At 37.8% G+C, this 27,055-nt stretch overlaps 2 protein-coding genes across 5 annotated transcripts in view; one reads left to right on the top strand and one right to left on the bottom strand.

The window, feature by feature from the left end:
* rims4 (regulating synaptic membrane exocytosis 4) overlaps nucleotides 1-11,540 on the top strand; it is a 52,991-nt gene extending 41,451 nt beyond the window's left edge. For 2 of the 4 annotated variants that reach the window (XM_046029071.1, XM_046029070.1), the window contains 2 exons: nucleotides 4,056-4,260; nucleotides 4,354-11,540. In XM_046029071.1, coding sequence (XP_045885027.1) covers nucleotides 4,056-4,260; nucleotides 4,354-4,400 — 252 coding nt within the window. In that variant the 3' untranslated portion in view covers nucleotides 4,401-11,540. Of the gene's footprint in view, nucleotides 1-4,055 lie in introns of all 4 variants that reach the window. The other 2 variants (XR_006821601.1, XM_046029073.1) reach the window with 2 other exon arrangements.
* Nucleotides 11,541-18,176: 6,636 nt separating this feature from the next.
* Nucleotides 18,177-22,500, bottom strand: abraa (actin binding Rho activating protein a). Its single transcript, XM_046029075.1, has 2 exons — nucleotides 21,874-22,500; nucleotides 18,177-18,614 (listed from the first exon to the last, which is right to left on the bottom strand). The coding sequence occupies exons 1-2, from the start codon at nucleotides 22,498-22,500 to the stop codon at nucleotides 18,177-18,179; spliced, it is 1,065 nt and encodes a 354-aa protein (XP_045885031.1).
* Between the last annotated feature and the right edge of the window lie 4,555 nt (nucleotides 22,501-27,055).

The following is a 27,055-nucleotide window of genomic DNA, read 5'->3' as shown; positions in this document are numbered from 1 at the left end:
TATTTCTGTGCTAGTCTATATTTAGATGGTAAAGATCTTACGTTTTTTTTTTTTTTTTTTAAATATGGATTATCTTCCTCTCAAAGTTTAAAAATGCTTTATTTACACTTGTAATAACAATTGTTGGAAAATTAAAAAAGCACATGCATGTAAGTAAGCATTTGATACTTTCAGCAAATGCTGCATTTCTTTCCTCTGTTCACATTAATTTGAGAACTTAATTTTCTATTAATTTTCAGAACTGGGAAAAGTAGCAAATCCAGGATTTATTTACTTTTGACCACATTGTGTATTTTGCATGAATGAATGAACGAATTAAATTTGCTGTCCCACTTTCTGGTGTTACCGAGCACTCGCTCTTTTCTTCAATTTAAATTCATCCATCCATTGTATGGATCCACTTATCCTCACTTGGATGCAACACGCTGTTTTTTATTAAATTAAATCCCTTTTTGTCTTTCCATCAGCATCTGCATTATGTGTGTGTTCGTGTCTGTGTGTGAGTTCCACTTACTAGAAAGTAGACCAGAAGAGGATCTAGAAAACTGTACTCAACACTCAGGCAGATTCTCTCACACTACCATGCATCTGTCCTTCTCCCAATGTCTCACTCTACTAAGTTGTAGTGGTTGAGTTCAGGACCTTGTTTGGATAACTGATTGTGGCAGACAGAAAGAGAGATATATTATCCTTCTTTAAAGATAAAGGAAATAGATTGAAGCAGATATGCCCTATATGTCTCTGTGGAAATCTCTAGCAGACGCACACACATGCCAAACACATTGGTATGCTGGCATGCACAGAAACACAAGACCACCGCCCGAGCTGAGACACACACAGATGGATATTGATTATTTTGTCCACCACTTGACAGGATGAGGGGCTGTCTGAGATGAGCCCTGATGTTATCAGGATGTCAGGAGACAGAGGACACGTAACTCACTAACACACACAGGTTTCTAAGCACATACCACCATTGTCCCACTCTCTATTGCTCTCTCACTCTCTTGCACACACAATCCCTCTTCATTTACTTTAATTGAAACCTCCAACAGACAGGGGAACTGTCAAGATCCAGCATTCAGAACAGGTTTCCAAACCATCTGGATTAATGCTAATTAACCCCACCCTCTTAACCTTTTCACTTTGTCAATTAATCTGCCTGGTCCTCCATTACAACCACAATGCTTTAAGTGCTGGATTGAGGGGCCACTGATTCCATGCCTTAAACACTGAGGAGAACATTTAGTGCATCTACGTGTAGAAAGAACTTTGCTAATCGATACTTTCTATTCAAGATTATTTGACATATATGTCAATATTGTCTGAATATTAACAGGTTGAAAATAGAGAAGTACAACATTGTTAACATCCTCTGTCAGATAACATCATAATAATATAAAACATATTTATAGCAGTTTTTTCATGTAGCTCATTATGCGACATGAAATAAATCTGGTGAAACTTGTAATGTAAACACTCACAATGGTCTATTCCAGTGTTTGAATTACACAGTGGCTTTCAGGGGAGCCCTATATTTTTGGGGATGAAAGGGTATTGTACATACATATATGCAAAAATATATTATTAGTACATTTCAGTTTATACAGGGAATATTTAGCCTGGGACAACAAATAAACAGAAAACTAGTCATTGTTTTTTTTCCAACTCTCTCCAGTGAGAAACATTAAAAATGCCAACGCACAGTAGGCAATGATTGGCAATGGTTTGCATTACTGTGTTAAACAGACCAGAACTAGATTGCATCCCATGACTATTATGAACATGCCCACAAAACACATACTCACGCCCGACTCTTCACATATTGACGCTTGGTCAAGGCTCTTTGGCGTCACTTTTTAACGCCCTGGGTACCCCTTTAGTGTAATTTTTAGACGTTTAGGGCTCTGCTCTCAAGTTAGCAACGCTTAGCAACAATAAATATGCAATGCTCGGTAAAGTTAGCAACAATAAATATGCAACGTCCGATTACACTTTCAAAATAAAACGCTAGCATTTCAAAGCATCACCATTTTGAAACAGCACGTAATTAAAGTTGTGAAATGTTGCAGTTTCATAGGTTTAGCCTTAAAAATGTACTTGGTTAGGTTTAGTAATTTAAGCACGGCCCTGGCAGGATGATCGATTTTTGCACAAAATGCAAATGGAAGATCCATGGATGATCCTAGTATTTTGACACCCTATGCATACCACACACCTCTGTGAGTCTCAGCTAGCATCTCAAACCGACCATTTTTATCCACACCAAACACATCAAACACCAAGCATCTAAATGAACTTATATCACATAAATCACTCTGTAATCACTGTACATGGCTGCAGTTATTGTCTTCCAGATATCTCTCCTCTCATCCTACACTGCAGTCCGACCACTCTAAAGTGGATCAGCTCCAGCTCTGATCAGCTGTGTAACTCATATCACTCAAATCACTATATTCACAGACCTATTAGCTGTATAATAATACCAACAAACACACCAATATATACAGTTACAACCGCTGACTTATTTTTTTTAAGTCCAAAAACAGCTGTTTTCTGTGAGTATAAATAGCAATAGCTGAGCTTAGCTTTCGTTTCTCTCGTCAAAATGAAGGACAGAAGAAGTGTTGCTTTGGAACAGACGGTCTTTATACTACTACTACTGGACATCTATCAATATATGAAACGATTCGTCTGCTCAAAACAAAGAGAACGAGCCCACTTACAGCTGGTAGGATGTTCTGTTCTCAAGTTGTGGGCTTGTAAAGCATGGGGGTGCTGTTGGTCACAGGAATGTTGATCAATATTCACTGTTTTTATCAATATTTCAATGTTTTGAAAGCTTTATGTTGTTTGAAATGCGGTGGTATGGAGAGAAATAGTGTTTTGAAGAAAACTCCCAAATACATATATACAGTAAATATGGCCAAAATATGGACATTCACCTGGTATATTTTTGAAAAATTATGTAATAAATGTTGTTTATTTGTTTCTTTTAATCAAATTAACGGTTACAGTTGTATTCTAGGTGTATTAAAAGATATTTAGTTGCATTATAATTAGTTGGATGATGGTTTTAATGGTGATATTGCTATTAAAATATAGATTTTTTACCAGTATATACTCTTTAATAGAAAAATAGCTTCTGACCTATCAAAGGAGACCAGAATTATGCATCTAGGCTTAATGGTTGAAGAGTTATTATTGATTTTTTTTGGGTATGTTATTTTAGGTGTTTTTCCTGGAAATAGGTGTTTCCTTAAGCAACAAAACTACTTGCTTAAGGTTAGGAAAAGATCGTGGTTTGGGTTAAAACAACTACATACGTCAGTTAACACGTAAGTTAATTAAAGTCATTTGTGTAACTTACACAATTTACATAACTCGCCTAACTTAAATAAAAATATTTAACGTTGACTTTTTGTTTCACAAGGGACACGAACACTGGTCTCCTGGTTCAAAGTCTGGGTTTGGGCCCTCCATCCACCCACTTACTCCACCAACTTACTCAGTCTTTTGTGTTAAATATCATATACCTAGCTTTACCGTCTAAAACTGACGCTACAGGGCTTCCCCCACGGTGTTGAACTATGACGCAATACCGATGCCCAGTGTGTTACAAACTGACGCCGATGGGTCTTGACCATGCGTCCATAAGTGACGAGTCGGGGAGTGAGATGGGTTGTCCCTATATTTTAGTAGATATTTTAGAGCTCTCCCTAAATTTCTCAAATAAGGCTTCATGTGACCTCATGTCTCTTTGGCTTTCAGGGGAGCTCGGCTCCCCTAAAAAGAGTTTTGGGTGTTGTAAGTAAGATGTTATATCCGCCACTCATATCATTGATTACATTTGTAGCACACTTGGTGTAAAAGCTGTGAATTTTTTTTTTTGAATTTTGACATCTCCGTTTTGTTTATTGTGAAGACTGTTTTGAAGAAAGTGCACTTATAAAGCCTTTTCTTATCTGTAATATCTCTCTTTGACATATAAACACAGTATGGTATGAATACATTGTTTTTCCTCCTAACTTACATCTTGCTACCCCCTTCCATAGGTAATTGTTTGGGGCAACTATGGACGGATGGATCGCAAATGCTTCATGGGCGTAGCTCGAATCCTATTGGAGGAGCTGGACCTCAGCACAATGGTGATTGGCTGGTACAAGCTCTTCCCTACCTCCTCCATGGTGGACCCAACAATGGCGCCACTCATCCGCCACTCCTCCCAGATGTCCCTGGAGAGCACCATTGGGCCCTGTTGTGAGCGATCCTAAGACTAAAAAGTTTTGTTGATGCGAAGATTCCATTGCTGTCTCAACCAAATCCTAAGACACATTTTTATATACCCTGTAGGCCTGCGCCCGGGTCAACCCCGGTGGTACTGCCCCTGGAGCAGATAGGTGTTAAGTATCTTACTCAAGAGCACTTTGAAAGGGCCTACCACACTTGGGACTGAACCACTCTCCTGACTGGGAAATGATTTTACTAACTAGTAGGTCATTTTGGCACTCATTGGAAATGTACTGTAATTCTTTTGATATTGTATCAGACTGTTTCCCGACACTCATGGGAAGCATAATTCTTTTGTTGTTGGAACCGACCGCCCCTCAGACTCACAGGAAAATTTTGCTCTCTTCAGATCTCTATGATGAAAAACAAAAACCTACTTAATGAGGATACTTCAAAGGAGGGCTCGGTTGCCGACATTGATCACATCCTATTGGGACCACAATACACTGCGGGCTCAGCTTTGCTTCAGCTACGCGCCTTCTTCACAGCCTACATTCGATTCTCATTCCAGGACTGCTTGTTGTCTTTCTGTGTCCACATTTAGGGGCTGAGCAGCTCCTGATTGTTATCTGTCTATCCACGGTCCAGAGAGAAATTGAGACTGACCTCAGACTGTTTGAGACACCAGCCTCCCATTTTGCAGGAGCACAGGGATAGTAGGTTTTAGGTGAATGGATCTGTGCGCAGAAGGACTACAGTTGACTTTAAAAAAAGAATTAAGCTTATTTGTTGTAACCAACAAAACATCTTGGTTTGGAACACTGACTCAAGCTGTTTGGGGTTTTTGTGTCACACATTTTGCTCTTCAATGTTCAATTAATTTGGTACTATGTGCATTTGAATCGTGTAGATGAATGAAAGTCACTTTCATCTTCTGGAAGGATCCAGATCTCTGCCTGATATAGGGGATCCAGAGTATTGCTGGGTTTCTATCCTACCAGTTAGTTAGTTAGGACTGCAGTTAAATACGTTTACCTGCAGTGCCAGGTAAAAGTAAGTTTCCGAGTGAATTTATATGGTTAAAAAGAAGAACTAGCTGGTTCTGAGTTCCCAAAGACCATGTGCCAGTATGACCCAAGACCTGTACATTTTCACAATCAATCACAATATTAGCTGATTTGACTTATTATTGTGTCTCTCATGGAGGGTGCTTATCAGATAAATCAGCTAGTGTTATGCTTGGTAGGAATGAAAATGTGCAGCCTTGTGAATTGTTTTTGAAAAACTGAACCAAGTCCCCATTTTACCTGGTTATTTCTTCTTAAATCTGTAGCAAATTGATTTCAAATAGATTTCCAGCATATGTTTGCATATGATAGCGTAATTCTGTTTCTAATTCTGCCAGATGGTACAAAAGTCTGAAAGTATTTGTTGGGTGTCATCCAGAATCCTTCCTGGTGCATAACAATATGCAACATAGCCACTCACAATACATCCCAAAGTAGAAGAATGGTGGATACAGATATCTGGTCTCACAACCAAACTAAATTGGATTTTGCGCATGCAATATTTTGTATTAGATTATGATTGAAGAATTCAAACCTGCTAACCATAGATGCATGTGACTATTACTTCCAAATGTAATGTGGTTAAATCTTATCAGGATTCAATCTAAATTCAACTGAAGTAAATGGGGTCTGAAATGTTGAGGGTGCTTTGTCCTCACGTTCAATTCTGTTCTGTGTTTTACATTTACACATCCACCTGGTAATGCAGGTCACATCAAGTACAGGAGGAGATATTGTACCTGTGTTGTACAGACACAGGGCGCTAATACACAAAAGACAAAAGCATTGAGAATAGTAGCCTGGCTGACAGTAGGGCTGAAAACTTGTTCCATATCCCAGTCTAATTGTATTTCAGATGCTCTTAAACTAATACTCTAGAAGTAGATTTTTAAGAGTCCTCCTCTCTTTTTTTAAATCTTTGGCTAACAGTTGTCTAATAATAGTTTCTAGTGTGCCAATTTCTACCAGCAAGTGTCTTCTTCAATTACCTTGCGGCATGTGCTATTGTGAGGGAGGAACAGAAACAACCACTCACAACATCTGACAGCAGTATTCAGGCTACTCAGAGAAGCGTCCCCTTTATTCTAAATTACAGCCCTAATCCACAGACCGCCAAGGCACCTGGTGATTAGCCATGCTACGACTCAGTATGGAGAGAGGAAGAAAGGGAGGAAAAAGAAAGAGAGAGGAAGGAAGCATGAAATGTACTTTGCATCATCCAAACAAAGGAGATGTCTGGACTGACGTCAGATTTCAAGAAAGGACAAAAAATAGGATGAATTTAAAGGGAAAACGTGCACACTGTAGAAACTTTATAGTTTATTAAAGAACAAAACTACATGTATTTAATTTGGGCACTTTATGATTCTTAATGTCTTTTTTATATGTAAATATTATAGTTGTTAGTGTATTTTGGAGTGAGCCAAAGTTAATCAATAATGACTTAATTGATTAATGTTAAAACTCTGAGGGAGGGAAGAGATATCCTTGCTAGTTACTGTAAGATTGTAGCATTAGCTGGTAGCATCCACATGACTTATTAAAACTTCTAATGAATTAGCAGAAAACTCAATAAGACAAAGCATGACTGAGCTATACGCTACACAGAAAGAGGAGAAATGAAAATACATTATGTTGGGTTGAGTCCCAACATTAATTGATGAATACATACATATGTAGCAATTTAGTTCAGATTCAAAGTTTACTGGATTTAATTTCGTGCGGTTTGCTTTCACAGAGAATACAACAACTGACATCTGTAATAAGATCCAAAAACTGTTTTGTTTTTTAACTTTGATTTCAGAACAAGAGCATTTCTCTTAGACAATTATATAATAAACACACAATTTGGAGTAATTTTACTCAAAAAGAACTTTGCAAAATAGGCCTCTGTTTTGCCAGTAGCAGTGTTGCAGGGATATTAATATTGTAATTATTTCCAAATAAATTAAAGCAACATTCTGTAAAGCAATAATCAAAAAACATCCAGTCATTGTAGTTTTTCAGTTGCACAGTGTAAACTGTGGAAAATGACTAGCTTAGCAAGTGATTTTTACTGCAGTCAGATATATTTATATTTGTTTTGTATTTATCAGAATTTACAGAACATTTGTAATTCCAAAACATGCTCTCTGTTAACTGCTCTGATTTATTTGACAGTCATAGTGTCCTGATGTCTGAGAAAAAATTGTAGGACACCTTGAAAATAGCTGGAAGGCAAGAACTGAGAATCACTTGTTAAGATCTGTCATTTTAACCCAGTGTATTCATCTGTTTGTTTGTTTTTTCATAACTTATTCCAGGGAGAATGTCACGTAGTCTCTGGGGGAATCTCTGTTTACAGAAGTATCTGAAATATATCCAATGTACATTTAAATTTCTGATTTGAAAAATGCAGGATCATTTTTCACAACCTGAAATTATAGTGAATAGCATGGATTTTAATCTAATGATAACAATGATTGCCTGGTAGTGAAAACAAAAGGGGACTGATTATATTAGAAAAGTTGTATAAATCAAATATAAACATATATAATATATAAATATATTTAAAAAGAATTAACTCCTCTGACTGTGACCCAAGGAATGTGTTTTGTCATTGTTACTTTGTGCCAACATTTTTACATATTTTGAGGGCTGATTTTCCAATAGAGGACTAATGAAAGAGGGATGTTTACACACTTGGCATTGCATTTTTCTTCTGCAACCCATAAGCAGTGTAGATTTTGTTTAAAGAAATGTCTTTGCATCCAAGAAGAAGAACTTTGTGACTGAAACTAAAGTAATATTGCATGATAATGATCTAGATTTAGTGAAGATGGATCACAAAGAGAGTTAGTAATATAAAGTGGCAATGGTAACCATCATAGAAGTTTTCCATCTATCTACATCTAACCTGCAGCAGCTGCAAGTACAACACAAGTGTTGGAAAAAGTGAATCATTGTAAACCAAGAACTGAACTGAATTTAAAAACCTTTCCTCTTAGGGGTGGAGCAGCATGGCAGCAGTAGTGTGGCATGTTTGCAGTGAATGATGGGTTTTCTATGATGGCTGCAGGTGCACTCTGGCATTAGTGTGAATTTGGTGTCAACAGCTGACCCTTGCAAGAACATTTTCTTCTCTAATTATTTGGGAGAGAGACAAAATATATGCCAACATTGCTAGCAGGATTAAGAATAATTAATGTATGTTTATTAAAAATTCATTGTGTAATTTTGCTCATCAAAATCTTCTTGTTCACCAGTCTGAATTTGCTTGTGACATTTTGTAACTTTGGAGGCAAACGAATGGGCTAATGAACTATGTAGATGTTATAGTTGACATATTAAGCACCAAAAATGTACGTTTTTGCATTCACCCATATTTTGATTGTGTCTACCACATGGATGTTAATTATCAATTGTAATGTAAGTAGAGGCCTTAAACACATCGATATACATTTTGTCAGGGCTAAGGACTAAGAATTGTCACATAAAGTAATCAAAACAACGCAAAAAAGGTTTTACAGTGTCACCCTTTCAGCCCATTACTTAAAGTAATGTGAAGTGTCATCCATAGAAATGATTATCTTTGCGTATGTTCGTAATGAATTTCTGATACACTGATATTTCAACTGACTATTTGTGTATTCTCCCCACTCCTTGTTGTGGGCTTAATTGAACAAACTGAGCAAAAAAACATTTTTGCAGAGTAGGTATTCAATGATTCTGACCTGTTTCAACACTTATTTTCTAAACTTAAAAGTTGCACTAGTGTTTATTTATTGAGGTTTGAATGCACCTAATGGTACTTTTGGTAAATTTGGTTTAAAATTTCAAAACACAAAAGAACATTCGCAATCTAGCCATCTGTACCATGTTTCCCACCCTAACTGGCTTTTAAGTTGATTTTCTGCAAAAAACAGACATTTTCACTCAGTCATTATTACTACTCAATTCTATGGCACCTTCAGGGGCCATTCAGATACAGAGAGAAAAGTCTAGTGACACTTGTATTACATACATTAAGCAGCTTATGTGTTCAGTTAATAACTTTTAGATGTGAAACAAAGGTACCATTACCATAAAATTATCTGTGCCATCTCCAATATTGCACTGTAACTGTGCTTTTTTCTTGATCTCAAGAATAAATAAAAGTATGAATGATGTTTGCATTCCATTCCTCCTGGTTGACACTGGCTATATTTACATGCACACAATAAACTATTGTGAGTTCTCTGACTGAAAAACAGTAGCATTTACATGATTTGGAGCCCGTGTAACCATGGGTTCCATAAGTATTTTTTCTAACTGTTTGTGCACATTTGAACAATATGTAAGGACAACCTAATCAAAAGAAGATATGTTCAGGCAATCAAAAACACAGCAGTAACATGAAAACAAATCTACAGTAAAACAGCCATAACTGTAACTAATAATTTCCATTTTAAATGTATTATAGTCATAGTTATAGTCACAGTAGTGAGATATAATCACCAAGTTGTGGCACTGGGCAACTTTTGGGTCACAGCAGACTGTGCCAGGATGTTATTTTGATGTTAATTTCACAATGATCTTTGAAAGTCTTTGAGTTCATATGTCCGTTACATTACTGTCCTAACTGCAATACAACCACATTTTTGTACGCATTTATGTGGGTCATTGGCAAGTTCTGAGCTAACCTTGATACAAAATGGCATAATTGTCTACCTTTCTGAATTTGTTGAGTTTAGGGGTGTCATGTTTTAGTAAACCTGATTATTTACACAAAGAATGCACAGGCAAAGCTGTGTGTCTGTTTTTTGCAGAAGATCAACCTAAGAAGTGAATCTAGGTTGAATTCCCTTTGAAGTTCTTAAAAAAAATTTCTGTTACCTTGAATTGTCCATATCGTGTCCTTCTTAAGTTGATGCGTTTTACTGATTAGGAAGAAAGAGCATTATTTGTGTACTTTTCTTTTGGAGTGACAGTGTGCACATTTCTAGACACATATCATATCATGTTCTCTCCAGGGGAAGAGGTGGAGGAGTGGGAGGATGAAAGGATAGATGAAACTCCTCTGCTGCTGTTACGAAACAGTGGCTGGAGGATCCCAAAAGCAACACATCTCCTCCGGTCTGCTACAGAGGCAGCAGTTTGGGACTTTCCTTAGAGGCCACCCCCAAACCAACCCTCATAGAAGTGTTCCCCCATCTGCCATCTGGTAGATCCTCTCATTCAAAGCGTCCCACATTACCATGAGTGAATATATTTTTAGGTTGAGTGACCCCAGTGTAAATCAAAGCCAACGAGTTTCGTAACTTGTGTTTCTAAACACCATTCCTGGTTAAACTCCCTCACATTTCTACACACACATTGCTATTCATACACTTGTGTGAACTCATTTGGGCTCCAAACCCAAATCCAAACAAATCCTCCTTTATTTCACCAATAATGGTTGATGATGCAAAGTAATTTTATCTACAGCAATCACAGCCTTAAATTAACATCTCTAAACCAACAAATAAGGCCTTTTGGGGACATTTGAGAAATTTTCGTAAGGCTCCAGACAAAACTATACAAGAAGGGGATGTTTTGGTTTTGGGATACTAGATGAGGTGTGATGAGTTTGACAGGCTTTCTCATGCTTTCAGGAATGCATGACATGGGCAACTGCTGGAAACAATGCTGATGGAAAATCCTCAGTGATGAGAATGTATCCAGGGAAGGTTTTCTCACACATTCCTTTGGTTAAACACATTTAATGAGTTGCTCCATCCCATCCTACAATCTTCTACTGTCACCCACTGAGTAGCTTCATTGGAGCAACTGACCTGTTGCATTTGTTGCTCAATGGCAGCCCAGCAGTATCAACAGAAAGGGAGAACATCACCGTTTGATCTCCACATTTTAAGAATCACCTAGCCATTTAAGCATTTCAAACTTCCATTTACAAATATGTTGTAATTTTTAAAGATGTTTGAAGATTCTTTCCATCCAATCTGTAGGTTAGTGTCAACAATTGACTAATGTTAGCAAAGCATTAAGCAGCAAATGCCCATCTGCATTGATTTCCATTTGTTGCTCATGTATTACTGCCTTGAGAACCTGAATGTTATCAGAAGAGTGACCAAGTGCTGTAACTTTAGTTTTATTCACCGCACTGTCATTTAAGACACGTATATTTGCAGATTCTTTGGCAAACTGTTATATTGTTGAGTAAATGCACAATTTGGTGTATTGTTATTCTATTCCAGCTGTCAATAAAATAGTTCTCCATCATTAGATGTTTTAATGTTTGGTTTTATTCATGTATTTGTTTACTTTGTGGTGATAAAATTATGTAAGACACATCAGAGACTACATATCCTATGCGGCTTTGACAGCAAGCTAATGGCGAAGATTCATGGGATATGCTGTTGATGAAAGCTGGTCCTTGTCACTTTATCTTGGGATAAATGTGAAGTGTTCAAATTGTACTATCCAGTAGAAGAAACTACAGAACGGAAAACTCCAGAAAATGGTTCAGCTTTTTAGAAAGGCTGATGAAAGAAATTAATTCATGCTTTGTCAAGTCTGTCCGCAAGATGACAAGCAAACAACTTTTAAAGCGCTTGTTTTCTAAATGGCGTTCGGGTCGATCAGGGCTATGCTATGCCAACTTGTTTTATAGTAACGTACAACAATAGCTGGAATCAAGTAACAGAAACATATTTTCAGAACTTACCAGGTAGTTAAACTTCCTCGCTCACTTTTTTCAAGTAAAAAAGTAACGTATTTGCTGTTGCGGGGATCTGATGGTTGAGATTGTAGGCAAGGTGCAAACTACAGGGGAGCTCGGCTCCTCTTAACAAGACAGTAGCTCCCCTGATGGATCATGCGTGAATAGATTTGTATAGGCTATGTGTTTGTGCTTTAACGAATTACTTTCATGATTAGAGAGGCTGCTGTCAGTTCATCCTGACCGATCCTGGAGTGTCAGGGGATTCAAATAATCAATGACATTATGCGGCTATACCTCGAGCGCCAAACCGCCACCAGATGTTGGACAAAGGTAACACAATTAAATATCAGTCAAAGAGGCTTAGCACAGTATATTGTTAATGTTAAGATTGTTCACATAATAATAATAATAATAATAAATAAAAAATATCACCTGACATCTATACACACCACGAGATTAACAATACTGACAAACATAGACAAACAACAGAATTTTTCAAAACCTGTCGAGTACAATAGATAGTTAATGGAATTATATAACCACTTAGAATCAATAAGCTACATATATCAACATACATCAGCATGGATAGCTCTCTGTGTCCACCAGAACTATATTTGGCTACTCCATTTCTTGTGTAAATAAATACAATCTTAACATTTTATTAAAGTGTGTTTTACTCCTTTGCACGGTAACAAATTGCCTGTTGAACCAGTTTTACATGATGGCAGTACAAATAATAATTTAAAAAAAATAATTGCCATGCTTCTCCTCAGTTTATTCACAATCTGATCTACTTGCCTGTTTCTTGTCATTTTAATATTAACATTTAAACTTAATCATTTTGTTTTGTCATTTGTAACTGTTACTGTAACTGTTTGTTAGTTAGGTGCAAGAAGGGTGTGATTTAAAATGCATGTTAATGATTTGTTTAACATTACCCAATCTTTTACTTACAGTTTATATTTACTCATTCAACTTTTCAATTAATTTCTACATTTGGTATGTGGGTGCTGATGTGTATATTGTGGCATCATCTGCATACATAGCGATGCTGGCATTGTTGAAAACAAATGGCAAATGATTAGTTAAAATTTCAAACAGAAGCGGTCCTAAACAATTTCCCTGAGACACCCCACCTGCTTTTACCTCTCTTTGTTTTTAAAACTGCCATTGTTGTTGTCATGTAGGTTGTCAAACACATAGTTAAAAGCAAGTATTCAGTATCAGTGCTCTGTCTTCATTAATTAACAGGTGGACCAACGACCACATTTCCTAAAAACTTTCCTGAATCTCAATAACCTGAAAACCTCTTGTAGGAACAGATAAGAGGGTAATGGCGAAAAAAATGATAGAGGGGACGAGAAGGAAAAACACAAGAAAGATGGAGGAAGAGAATGAGATGTGGAGCTGGAGAGAGGAGGGATTCATTTTGTTTAACAGTCAACAGCAAAAGACGTATGAAGCATTAGCTTGTCTGTCTAGATGGAATGCTCTCTGTCTCTACGTCTCTCGCTCTTTTACTTCCTTCTACTATCATTTCTAGCTCTTTCTCTTCCTCCCTTTTTCTCTAATAGTATCTCTCTTGCTCTCTTTACATCTTTCTTCTCCATCACTCACTTTTTCTCCCTCCCTCTGTCTCTCTCTGGCAGACGTTCAGACTCCCTGGTGACCAAACTGATAAGCTTGTATTAAGCTCTCTCTCTCTCTCTTTCTCTCTCACTCTCACTCAAACTCACACTCACACACACACACGCATACACACAAAGCAACTGCGTGACACCAAGGCAGGTCACACTAGGCAGACGCACACACGCGCGCACACACACACACACACACACACACACACACACACACACAGGCAAATGCATGACTTGCATGCACATGCGCAGACTGATAGATAGAGAGGACACTCACACACACATACATACTAGCGTGACTTGCATACACAAAGACAGAAAGAGAAATTCACACAGTAAATTAAACCAGCAGGAGGCCCTCAGATGGTGCAAATGTAAATTAAAACATAAATCATTTTCCCCACAGGGTAAATTCCAAAAAATAGCATGTTTTACCTCAAACACTAACACCATAGGAAAGATTTGTGCTTTGACACTAGGTGCATTTCACTTAATGCGGCGCTGCGCAGCGCTGACTTAACGTGATGCATGCTGGTTAGAAATCGTGTCTGACTTTAGCTGGCGCTGCAAAATGTCACCATGTCACATGACATTAAAACCTAAAGCAAGGCGACTGCAGGCGTCGAGTCCGGCAGCCGCAGTTGCCTTTCTCAGGCTGCACAAAGTTGGAACCACACTTTTGCCTAGTCTCGCTGCATTTTTCTTTGCAATTGCCGCAAGATCAGTCATTGATCTCAGCTCTGAGTAAGCTCACGCAGGTAGAATGTGTCTGATTTTACGGCGCCGACCCTGCAATCACCTGCAGCTCACGTTAGATTATGAAGTCGCCGAAAGTCAGACGCCATAATCTCAAACGCACCTATTGATGCTCCTCTGCCGTGACAGACTGTAGCGCCCCCCTGCTACATTGTCATTTTGTAGTGTGACATTGTCAGGTTTTGTACACAAAAAGAAAGGAGGAAATGAAGTAACATGGAGCTGGACTTTGATTCAATCCAATTACCGCAGGTAAACACTTAACTGCCCCACAACTACACTGAACAAAATTATAAACGCAACACTTTTGTTTTTGCCCCCATTCATCATGAGCTGAACTCAAAGATCTAAGACTTTCTCTATGTACACAAAAGGCCTATTTCTCTCAAATAGTGTTCACAAATCTGTCAAAATCTGTGTTAGTGAACACTTCTCCTTTGCCAAGATAATCCATCCACCTCACAGGTGTGGCATAACAAGATGCTGATCAGACAGCATGGGTATTGCACAGGTGTGCTTTAGGTTGGTAAGAGGTTCGGGAGTGTGCATGCAGAGAACCTGATCCGACCCGATTCCCTCACATAAGAAGCAGAATAGAGAAAGGCAAGCCGTTCATTTCTATGTGAGGTTATAGCTCGTTGACAAACAGGCAGTAAAAAAGTGATTTATGATTTCATTGAAAAATTACTTCGGCCTTTGTTACAAAGCAACGAGAGTAATTAGTTGCATGATTTCAACAGGTCTCTTTTCAGAAGTATTTTAACATACTCAAATGTGTCAAATATTAAGTGGATTCTGGTGTTTATGCTACTGCTCAGGTGGAAAATGGCCATATCTTTAAATACGAGGTAAGAGTCTTTTAAGCTGTAAGAATAGTTAAATGGAGTCCTCAGTTATACTGAAGATGTATTTAGTATCAGATGGCAATGTAGTTATGGTGGAGGGTGAGGAGGAAAAGTGAAAAAGCTCTGATATAGTGTCTGGACTGACAGCCACAGAGTCCACAAGGGCTTAAGACTGTCTCACTGCAGTATCAGCAAGCATTTAAGGGCTCTGGCATGAACTTCTGGAGACTTCCCCAAAGATTTTTAGCAAGTCTGCAACTCTGTAGGTTTCAAAGGGAATAGCACATAATTCATTGCAATATTGACATCAGTAAATAAGGACACTGGGGAAACATTCAAGAAAGTAAAGTTTATGAAGCCCACCAGGTAGAAATGTAAACCACAACTATATACGTATAACCCTTATTACATCTTGTATTGCTCTGTACATTATTGCGTATCTTGAGACAAATATGTTGTAATGACACACCCATAATAATTTCAATCTGTGCAAGATCCACACATCACATTCTCACTCCTGACTCATTACATATTGACGCTTAGTCAAGGCCCTTTTGAACACCTGGGTACCCCTTTTGCGTAATTTTTAGATATTTAAGGCTCAGTGGTCAAGTTCGCAATGCTTAGCAACAACAAATATGCAACGTCAGGTAGAGTTAACAACAATAAATATGCAACGTCCGGCCGTTAACACGTAAGTTAATTTACGTCACATTGCGTAACTTACGCAATTTACGTAAACTGCGTAACTTAAATAAAATATTTAATGTTGACTTTTTGTTTCACACAGGACATGAACACCGGTCTCCTGGTTCAAAGTCTGGGTTCTGGCCCTCCATCCACCCCAACCATCTCCTTACACAGTCCTTTCTGCTAAATATCATATACCTAACTTTCAAAAACTGACACTACAGTGTTTCCCCCATTGTGTTGAACTATGAAGCTGTGATCTGGGATCCCAGTGCATTACAAACTGACAATGATGACACAACTGATGGGTCTTGACCATGCATCCATATGTGACGAGTCAGGGAGTGAGAAAGGGTTGATCCACAACCCTGCACCGTTTTTGTAACACATTTTGTAACATAATTGTACTTCTGTAAGAAGACCCACAGGCTTTCACTTTGAAAGAAGAAAATGTTAAAAATTAAAAACAAATCTTATTCTTATTTAAAGGTCCAGTGTGTAATATTTAGGAGGATCTATTGAAAGAAATGCAATATAATATACATACATATTTTCAGTGGTGTATAAAGACCTTATATAATGAACCATTATTTTTTTATTACCTTTAGAATGAGCTATTTCTGTCTACAGAACCACGGGTCTACCTTACATGGAAGTCACCATGTAGCGCCAGCATGTTTCTACAGTAGCCCAATCAGACAAACTGTTCTACAGAGCACGTTTCGTCACTACGTTGAATACATATGAAGAATAAGAAAGAAGAATAAGAAGAAGGAGTAGTAGTAGTCGTCTGGTTTATTAGAAGAAAGAAGAGAAGTGAAATTAGGACAAATGGAGGACCACATATATTATTTAGCACAGGTTTAGCACACCGTAGCTTCTACTACACGCTTGCAAAGGGAAGAGTTGTGAGTCATGAGTGAGCCGTTGGTTGCAACTCGCAACCCTCACTACTAGATGGCACTAAAACGTACACACTGAACCTTTAACATAGTTCAACAGTAAATGTCCTTAATGTGAAAATGAGGTAAAATACATTTCACAATACAGTCATTTTCAAAACGACTACATATTAGACATAGAGTCAAGAGACAGAGTTTTTGAAACAAGGAGTTAAGATTTCCATTACGTAGTTCAAGTTTCTTGTTATTACCGCGTTCCTTTATTAAAAATATTACTATGAGTGTTTATCACACAACTAAAAAGCATTTCTATTTTGAAAATAAAGAGTAAAAGGCATGACAACCATCCTTTTGCTACAGTAGAGTTCACAGATATGTAGTCAGTGTGGTTTACAAAAAGTTAATGGTGCTGGAGGCAGTCATGTGTATCAGCCCAAACAGAGCTTCCTAAACTTCCTCAATCTGCTTTTAATTGAAATTGTGTGGTCACCTGCCCTCTCTAAACTAATTTGAGCAAAAGATGATATTTAAAAAATTTGCTAAACAAACATTTAAATCCCATACAAAATGAAAATAAATTAACAATAATGTACAAGTCAAATAGTAACTCAGCTTTTTTCCTGCCTAAATGTATACATTAGCTCAAACTGCTATTTAGTCATTTACTTAAAGCTCTGTTAGCAAGAGACACTAAATTCAGTTAAAAGAGGACAATAAAACACTTTGGTCACATTGCTGTGTAACCAGAAGTCTAAATTATTTTGTAACGTTTTTAACTTCATGCTACCCTTGTTTACTTGTTTTCAACAAAATTAGCAAAGAACAAAATAACATTGTCAAGTCTTTAGATAAGTTATTAGATGATCCTTCAGAAGTCTGAGTAAAGCTTTCTACCATGAATGGCATTGTGGTGGATTCTCAAGGCTTCCAGCATGCAGCATAGTTAGCAAGGCGAGCATGGTTAGCATGCTAAAGATAGTTTCCCGTCACTGAATGACCTGTCATGTATATGAGAAGAACTAATGAGTCTGGTGTGAGAGTGTGTGTGAAGCCTCCACATATACGTATATGCCCTTGAATAATTTATGTACATTTAAAGTTAAATGTGACTAGTTTTTATTATCTGCCATTATTTGACTGATAAAACTATAATTTCCTTTCAATGTGTATATCCCTAAAGCTTTGTGTATGGGTGTATTATCTTTGAACATTATAATCATATTAAATGTATCCAAATATTCCTTAATTTTCCTTGTGTACATGATGTAGCATTGTGGATAGCATGGATTGCTTTATTTCTCTACAAGCTGTTGTGTGAAATTTGTGGGTGTGTTTGCATGTGTGTGACTGTTTGTAAGACATTTCTGTCAGTCCCTAAGTGTAATGATGACATCATCGTCCTGTCCTTTCCATAGCATTTCCCCTTCAAAATCTAGCATCTTGTGTTTGCGGCAGCGCAGCAGGATGCCCACCACCTTATCTGAGATCTTCACGTAGCGATCAAAGAGCCGTCCGAAGCTAATGATAGTCCTCCCCTCTTTATCCTTGAAGCCCATGTCTCTGATAATCCATACCATCTCTTCCATCTCCCTGTGGATGTGTTTTTGGGCTCTGTCCCCCCTCTCTGCCGTCTTGGATCCGTCTTTGGGGCGACCGTAGCCGGAGTCGCCCTTGCGGAGGCGCTGGGCCATGGCATACTCATGGTCAAACTCCTCGCTGAAGGGGTTCAGCTTCTGGCCCTCAATGTGCTGCTTGGACCACTGCTGCCAGCGGTTTTTGATGTCTCCTGTAGTGGCAACCTTAATCTGGAGACAAAGAATAGTGGCCAGGTTAACATCAGAGTTTAAAAAGCATCCGATATTTTCCATACAAACAAATGAACAAAGCGAAACATCTTATGTAAATTAGGTTTATTAAAGGGGCACCTCCAGGGCCAAAAGCTGGACCCCTTCAGATGATGTCCTAGTGGCGTCATCAGAGTTATCTTTACCTGAAAAATTGCACTATAGAGTTTGAAAAGAAGACATTTACAATCAGATAGATTAGATAGATAGATTATTATTGGAAATGTAGCATCCAGCATTTTCAGAATTCAGGACTTTACACCCTAAAAAACAAAATCTGTGAGTAAGCTTTGTTTGGACCACATTTCCATAACCCCTGCTGCTTTCTGTCTTAAAGAGGCTGTTGCTCTCTTTCAGTTAAAACTAGTTTGGTATTATTTTTTTCAGATCTGCTAAGGATTCTGCATCGACCCCACACCTCTCCCCAATCTTTAAATAAACTCCCCTCCAGTTGGTGTAATTGATCCCCATCTTGGCCTTTGCTTCACAGCCAGACATACACTAATGGCAATACTGTATGTATGCTAATATAAACTAGCATGCGCAGACATATTTTACATCCAGTATTAGTAATTTTGTGAAAAGCAGTGCTATTACTAACCAATTCAAACTTTAAAAAATCCTTCTCTACATCTTCTCATCTCTAATTCTTCCTCCCTTTCTCCATCCTCTTTCATTTTGTATTTGTCTTGCTTCTCATAATCTCTTCCTCTTTTCTGTCTCTATGCCTTCATTCATCAACATCTTCTTTCCCTTCCTATTTAATCTCTTCACCCACTAAGACCTCCCTGTCCCCCCTTCCCCCCTCCTTTCACCTCCCTCGGTATTTTCCTCAGCTTGCCAGGTCTTCAGATCAATGTCACCATATCTCTTTGGTATTTGTGCTATGAAAAGTGAAGACTTGTTACAGAGGGACCTTCCATGAAACCCTAAACCTGTAAAGTGATAATGTTCCTGATCCCATTTTTTCTTCTTTGAATTTAACCTCCGTCTTTGTTTCTAGGCACTGGTTGCCGTGTTTCTGCTCTGCACTTGTGACCAGTGGTGGAAAAGTAACGTATATTCAAGTATACATTTGAGTTATCTGTACTTTACTTGGGCATTTCCATTATATGAGAGAAATTGTACTTTTTATTTCACTACATTTCAGTCCAACAGCTTTAGTTACAAGTTACCTGTGAGATCAGATCAGTTTATAAAATATGGCCCATTGTAATAGATTAAACTACTCAACAGCATGCAAAGTACTTAAAGTTGGCAGTCCTAATGTATACCCCGTGAAAGGAGCCATTCTAAATAATGGTGACTTTTACTTTTATACTTAAGTACACATTGCTAATTGATTTTATTAATTATTATTTAAATGCTTAAATAATTCTGTATCTATATATATAATTCTGTAACTTTTTTTAGAGTATTTTACATTATGGTATTGCTACTTTTATTTAAACTGTCTAATCAACATTTTATATAAACACTGGATCAGAAGACTGTGTTTAATGTATGTGGTGTTGCTTGTAATAACAAATACACAGACCACACACCTGACTTTGCAGTTTGTTTAGCTTTTAGCTCATTTTATGCACTCTTGCTGTTTGGGTTCTATCTCTGCGCCTTCTTCAACATTGTTTCCAGAAGCAGCAGCCATTTTAAGCAGCAGCACCCTATTTTTCTAAGGTGCAGACCAAATCAGAGCTGGTGTTTGTTTGCATTTAACAAACATATCTTAAAGGCTGATGGCCAGATTGCCAAGAAATCTGTTCCATTAAACCAACCTCAATGCCATTGGGCATTTCTTCTTCTTTTGATTATTAATATTTACATGTTATTGTTTAACATGGACAATACATTTATCAAATAATTTTAATTCAGATGGCATTCCCATTACATTACATGAACATTGCAGAATCCAAATATATAAAAAGTTTCTTATTTTTCCCTAAATTATTCTTGTCTCTCGTATTACCTCTTTCTCCCCTGTTGTCCTTCACTGCCCTCTCCCCCTTCACCCAGTTTTCCCTCCCTGGCTGTTCCACCTGAAGGTCAGGTTGGAGAACATGTTGCAGAGCATGACTATATTTATTTACATATATTCCACTGCGCTGCGGTCCAGCTTGTGTTTTTATGAGTTGGACTTGCTCTCTGGCAACTCTGTCGACACATCAAGGGGCTACTGGTCGGCTCCTTTTCCTTTTATAGACGGTTTTAGTGTTGGAGCTATGCAACTGTTATGCAGTCAGGTGTCCATGAGGGAATAGGATTTCTTCAGGTGACATCAAGGGGCCTTCTGCTTTAACTTGTTTATTCCATATGACTTGCATGGGAATATTTATGCTCAAATTTAGCGTATTTGTCCTCGACTGTGTGTTTGATTCAGAAAATGCAGACAGGAGAAACTGTCTGGTAAAAACTTCTGTCTCATACTTGAAATTAAGGGCAATCAAGGTTTGACTTATTGACACATATTAGGTCTTCTATAATCCTGTCACCAGCAACACTAAAAAGTACAAAGGATCAGTGTTCTCACAATCTCTATCACAAAATAAAATGTCTGGGTGTCTGAGCCAAAAACTTACTAATAAATCTACTAAATGGCAATTGACTAATAACAGGGCATTTAAGGAATGGGAAATATAAATCACATATGAGTAACATGGTCAAGTTTGCTATAATGATATCTTGTTTTTTTTGTTATTCATTAATATTATTATTACGTTTTCTTTCTTTTCTTTCTAAGCAACTGTATTGTATTAGCTTAGTCAGCTAACTTCTCATTCAATTTAATTTTTAGTGCAGCAGAACAAGCTTATAGCAAAACACTGACCTATCATCAGTTTCTAAAGTTGTCAATGTGTTATCAATCAAACCTATGTTACGTGTCTAGGAGCCATGAAACTATATTATTATTACGAATTATTATATTCATTTGAAATCGTGTTTCTGGCTACCTGATGAATGAATGTCAGTCCAATATTAACTCTCCTTTTAGCCCTTGCTTTAGCAGCTAAATTCTCAAGGGGTGGGTTTATCACTGCAAGTGACACCAATTCCACATTACACACAGTTATAAGATCCTTTGTTAATATAAAAATATTGATTGGTTTAGCTTAAGTTAAATTTAAATTCATGTTGAATCATTTTAAATTATGTTGGTAACATAATATCATCATGTTTAAACTTTATTCCATCCATTTATAATCTTTGTAATATACCACACTACCTTGGGTCTGTTTGTCTGTTTCTTGGGCTGGATGTCACCCTGCTCAGTTTTTGGTTCACCGTTGTCGCTGAGCCCAGCATCCTCTCCCAGCCCACTGTCCTCTGTGTCAACACTGCTGCTCCTTGACCCCAGCTTCTTCTCCTGGAGCACCAGCTTCCTGTCTTGAATGACCCCTCCTCCTGCGTTCTGTAGCGCCCTCATCTGGCGCCTCCGTGTCGGGGACTCGTTGCCCAAGAACGGCTTGCTCTCTTTGGGACCCAACTCCATCTTCTCTCTGATAGCGTTGACCAAATCGCTGCTGCTGCACTCACTGCGTTTCGGCTGGACAGTCTTGTTCACAACACAGGTCCGGATCTTACTCCCACTGTTAGCAGCATCAGCTGCAATTAAGCGTGGGGTAACGGTGAGTTTGACCACATGGTCTCGCTCTTTTTTGGCTTCTTCTTCAATAGATGAAGGCATCCAGCCACTTGGGATGGCGTCCTGCTTGTTGGTGTGGTCATTAGCCCAGCCCTGCCAGTTCTTGGTCAAGCTGGCTACCATAGCAGCGCATTTTATCTTCCGTACTGCCCGTTGGAAAGCCTGAGGCTCCTGTGGTGAAACTGTTGTGGTCCCACCACTACTCATGGTGACAGGTACTAGAAGGGACGTTTCCTAGAAATCCTTCCTAATGTTTCAGAAATGTTCTCTGTTGTTGGAAAATTCCAATAAGCAGATTGTGTTTTCCTAGATCCTATAGTGAATTCTTAGAGTTTCTATGTGTCTTTGAGTTGCACTGTTTCCAGTGTTTTTAAACTGTCCAAAAATGAGAGGTTAGCTCAATGCATAATATAATAACAAAGCATAAGAAATAAAATAAAAAATTGATTTTGAATTTGTTTGAACAAATATTGAGCTTGGTTCCAGATTCTGACTTAAATCTTCTCGCAAACTTCCCAGATGATCGGGACAAAAGTCTATCCGCCTCTGCCTTTATAGCCGAGTTGGATCTTCACAGAAATATCCAGAGCCTTTCAGATAGTCAGTCGGTCAGTGGGTGAGCCCCTGGTGTGAGGAGTGCGAGGACTTTGGCTATAATCCTCTGATGAAGCCCCTCTGGCTCCAAACCGACCTTTAAATAGTGAAGGGTCGTAAAGGAAGTGATGTCGCGCGATGTCCACGTGAGACAGGAAAGTCCAGTGTCAACATTCTTGTTATTGACACAGGTTCATGCACGCACAAGCGCGCACACACACACACACACACACACACAGTGACTGAGGAGTGGAATTTCTCCCAGTGGGATCCATGGAACAGGTGTCCAGTGTTTTTAGCTCAGAGGTTTCTGTCCTTACACACAAATACACTGAAACACAAACAGGCCTTTGCTCTGAGTCAGTCTGCTATACATGGGGGACAAGCATGTGTGTTCATTGTGTATTGATAGGGATGTTTTCATTCAAATACACAACTTTCCTTTACCGCACGACAAGCTTATGCTTTGATGGGAGTGTAAATGTTTTAAATTAAGTCACATACAAACCATCTTGAGTGTGTGTTTGTCTGCATGTCTGTGAATGCCTAACTGTAACTATTTCAGTGTCTGTGTATATTTGTGAATGTGTGAGTGTGATATTCTGGATTATGATTCATACTGTATGTGTGTTAGATTCAATTAAAGAGACTCCATATTGGCTTCAAATGCACCTTACTCACTTGTTGTCTGCACTCATCTGATGTTTTTAAAATGGCTGTAATTGTTTTTACAATTATTTTTGTTTCTTGATTGGTTGTGTGGATATTTTTTGAACTGTGGTCATGGTATCTTGTATACCTGATATAGTCAATAAAGGGTTTTTATTTCTGTGTGATGCCAAGTGTTTGGCCCATCCCACATGGAATTACATGCACTGCTATTTATTAAACATCAAAACAATATTGCATCTTCTGGTAACTTTCAAATAAAAAAATCACAAATTCAGAAATAATATAATTACGTTGCCATGAATAATTTTAAATTATTAACTCAAATTGTTACCAAACCCTTTATATAAATAAGTCTTATAAACTGACTGCTTCTGTAGTTTTATCTGAAAAGAGTCTGTTTAAGTTTGTAATGAACAAACAAAACAACTTTGCTGCTAATGAACCTGTTTGTTTTTCACTACATATTCCCCAGTGACTTAACTCTCATATGGCTTGTTACATAATATGTACACTGTGATATAAGATTCTTCTTGGCAAACCTCATTAATGACAGTCATTATAATCAGCACAGGGGAAAGTAAAACTGTAGTTTGAGTGACAGAATGACTGAGAGATTTATTGCGCGATTACCGATTAATTAGCAGCATCCAGTCATTAGTGTTCATTAAACAGAATTAAATGAGACATTTCACCAAAGAAATCTGAGATGACTTCCAACTGTGGTACTAATTCTCTTTGATTCATGCTTTAATCCTTTTTTCTTACTGCTGTCATCCTTATAGCATATATACTATTGAATGTAATTTATAAGAGCAGAAAATATGTTTTTGATTGATTTGAAAAGCCAACAGACAATGAAGAAGCTGTGTAGTTGCAGTTAGTGTTTATCATGACATTTAGTTGAACCTTGTTGCATCACCGTCATGCACAAAATACAATGTAAAGATAACCACTCAGGTATTATTGATTTACTTGATGAACCAAAGCATAATTATAAATTAAGAAATGTTGACAATGCTGTTTGTGAGAATTAATAATACGTTTCAGTCCTGCTAAACCCTTTCTATCTCTTCTGAGTGTCTGCGGACTAAAATAACCAACCGGGGGCCAAGCTGTCACCAGCTCAGGTTTCTGGCATATGTGTGTGTGTGTGTGCATGTGAGTGTGTGTGTTTCAGGTTCCTGGCCTCATGCCAGCAGCTGCCTCACGTGCACGCTCCCACCACCCACTGTGCACGGCAGGCTTGCACAGAAATAGACATGCCTGGCACTTGAAAGATATGAGAAAGGTGTGAGCGCGTTGTGTAATGAGACGAGTATATAGACGTGACTTAATCAGAGGAAAGGCTCTTTTTATATTGTATGTGAACCGTGAGTCACTGGCTGAATAATAATTGTCGATCCCTGTAGGAAAACTCTTTGTGTTTCCTCACCTGCAGTATAGAGCAGGTTCAGCTCTGCTTAATGGCACTATGATAACTTCAGACTGAAATTAGAAACGTTTTGGTACATTTTGATGAAAAAGTAAAAAAGACAAACCTAAAAGTAAGAGTCACATGCAAATGATTTTTTAAAAAAAATAGATAAAGAAAAGAAAATCAATGTCAAACTGTCCCCATCAGTAATATAAACACAGATATTTGTATATAATACAATAGATTTGTAATATAATACATACCTTTACACTTTCGCAAATTTCAATAGATTTCTGTGGGTTTCACTCAGGATAAATTGTTGATTTGCTTAACTAGAAATACAAAAAGATAGAAAAAAGTACAAAAATGATTAAGTTATTAATGGAAAATACAGTCTACTGTTCTTAAAAAGTGCATTTAAGCTTGCCACATCTGTACATTTATTCATTTAGCTGACAGTTTTATCCAAAGTGACTTACAATTGCTATTTTATATCAGAGGTCGCACACCTGCAGAGCAACTAGGGGTTAAGTGTCTTGCTCAGGAACACATTAGTGCGTGATTTTTTCTAAAGGTATATGTGCATTGAGTCCGTTTACACTTTGTGAATCAGTATGGGGACCTCCTTTAGTCCAGGTAGACATTGCAGAATTACATTTCAGAATAAAATTGTTTTTGAGGAGTAAGCTGGTGATAAGCCTTTGAACCTTACTGGGTCACATGTAGGAAGCTTCCAATCTCAGTTTTTTATCTGTTAAAGTTTGGGGAAAAGTTACTATTAAGGTGTCTATTTCTATTTGAAATCCAACATCTGTCTCCCATTTTTATTTAATCAGAGCAGTATTAGTCTGAGGTTGTTAAGGAACACTGCCTCTGACCATTGGGTCATACAATGTTTGTCAAAACAACCGTGCCTGTTGTTTTCTATGCAACGAACGAACCGGTGCTGAGAAAGTGTGCTTTTTCCAGTGTAAACACAAAATGTAGAATTCATACATGCATCAGAAGGAGCATCTGAACAGAGGTAGGTTTTCTTCTGCTTTTCTTTGGTACTGCAGCGGTCACAGTGGACGAGGCAAGACTTTTTTTTTCAGATATAACAATATGCAGACCTCTACAAACTATAATCTCAGGTTGATCAATCATGGTTGAGCTGGAGAGACTAGCATTCCAGGTCAGAAATTCATTCAAATAACACAAATATGCTTTATCTGCCTTGGTGATGCTTTATCTGTTTTACTGCTATTTAAGCTATTTGCTTTATGTAGCTTAGCCCTTTCCATTTATTGTCTATTTTGTCTTCTTTTCTATATTTATCAGTTGTATGCACAGGCTGTGTGCATACATCAAGTGCCCATCTATAGAAAAGGAATTTACAATATGGTTGGGTTGGACATAAGAGCTCAGTGGGAAAGTTTTGGTCACAATACATTTTTGAAACAATGAAAAGTGTTTCTTTCAAACAAGGTTTTCCCCAAATCTCACATACCCAGGCCTCCATCTGGTCAGACTCATGATGATAAGCTGTTGGTTTGCAGGAAGGACTAATAAACCATGAAATGTATGGCAAAGCAAACTTCAAACATCTCTTCAATCATTCTTTGGAGTTTGCTTGACGTTTTCAGCGATTGATTGAGCTGATGTTATTGGATTAGCTCAGCATTAAGTTGAGTAAGTCAGCAAGAGCTGGATTCAAAAGTGTAGTTTTGAAAAGCATTTGCAAATCCCTCTGCAATCTTTCCCTGCAGACTTTGGAATGTCATTGTTCATTTTGTCGAATTCCCAAATGTGACTATGCAACTGAACCACTAACAATCCAGTGTGAACCTATACTTCTCACTGTGTATTGTCAGCAAGAAAGTATCTGATGAAAAACATACTCATCAAAACATTATAAAAATGCCTATTATTCAATTATTCAAATTGATTCAGAATGAAAAAAGATGTATCCCAAAGACTGTTGAAAGTTCTTCATAAGCTGCTTAACAATATTCAGTTGCTTGCTTCAGTACAAATTAAACTGCCATAACCTCCCTTTTTCTTAGACCCCATGAAAACCATTTATATTTATACATTAAAGTC

This window comes from Micropterus dolomieu, linkage group LG18, assembly GCF_021292245.1.
Source record: "Micropterus dolomieu isolate WLL.071019.BEF.003 ecotype Adirondacks linkage group LG18, ASM2129224v1, whole genome shotgun sequence".
Taxonomy (NCBI): domain Eukaryota; kingdom Metazoa; phylum Chordata; class Actinopteri; order Centrarchiformes; family Centrarchidae; genus Micropterus; species Micropterus dolomieu.
Note: the sequence above shows the minus strand (reverse complement) of the source record. Positions and strands in the feature narration are given on the sequence as shown.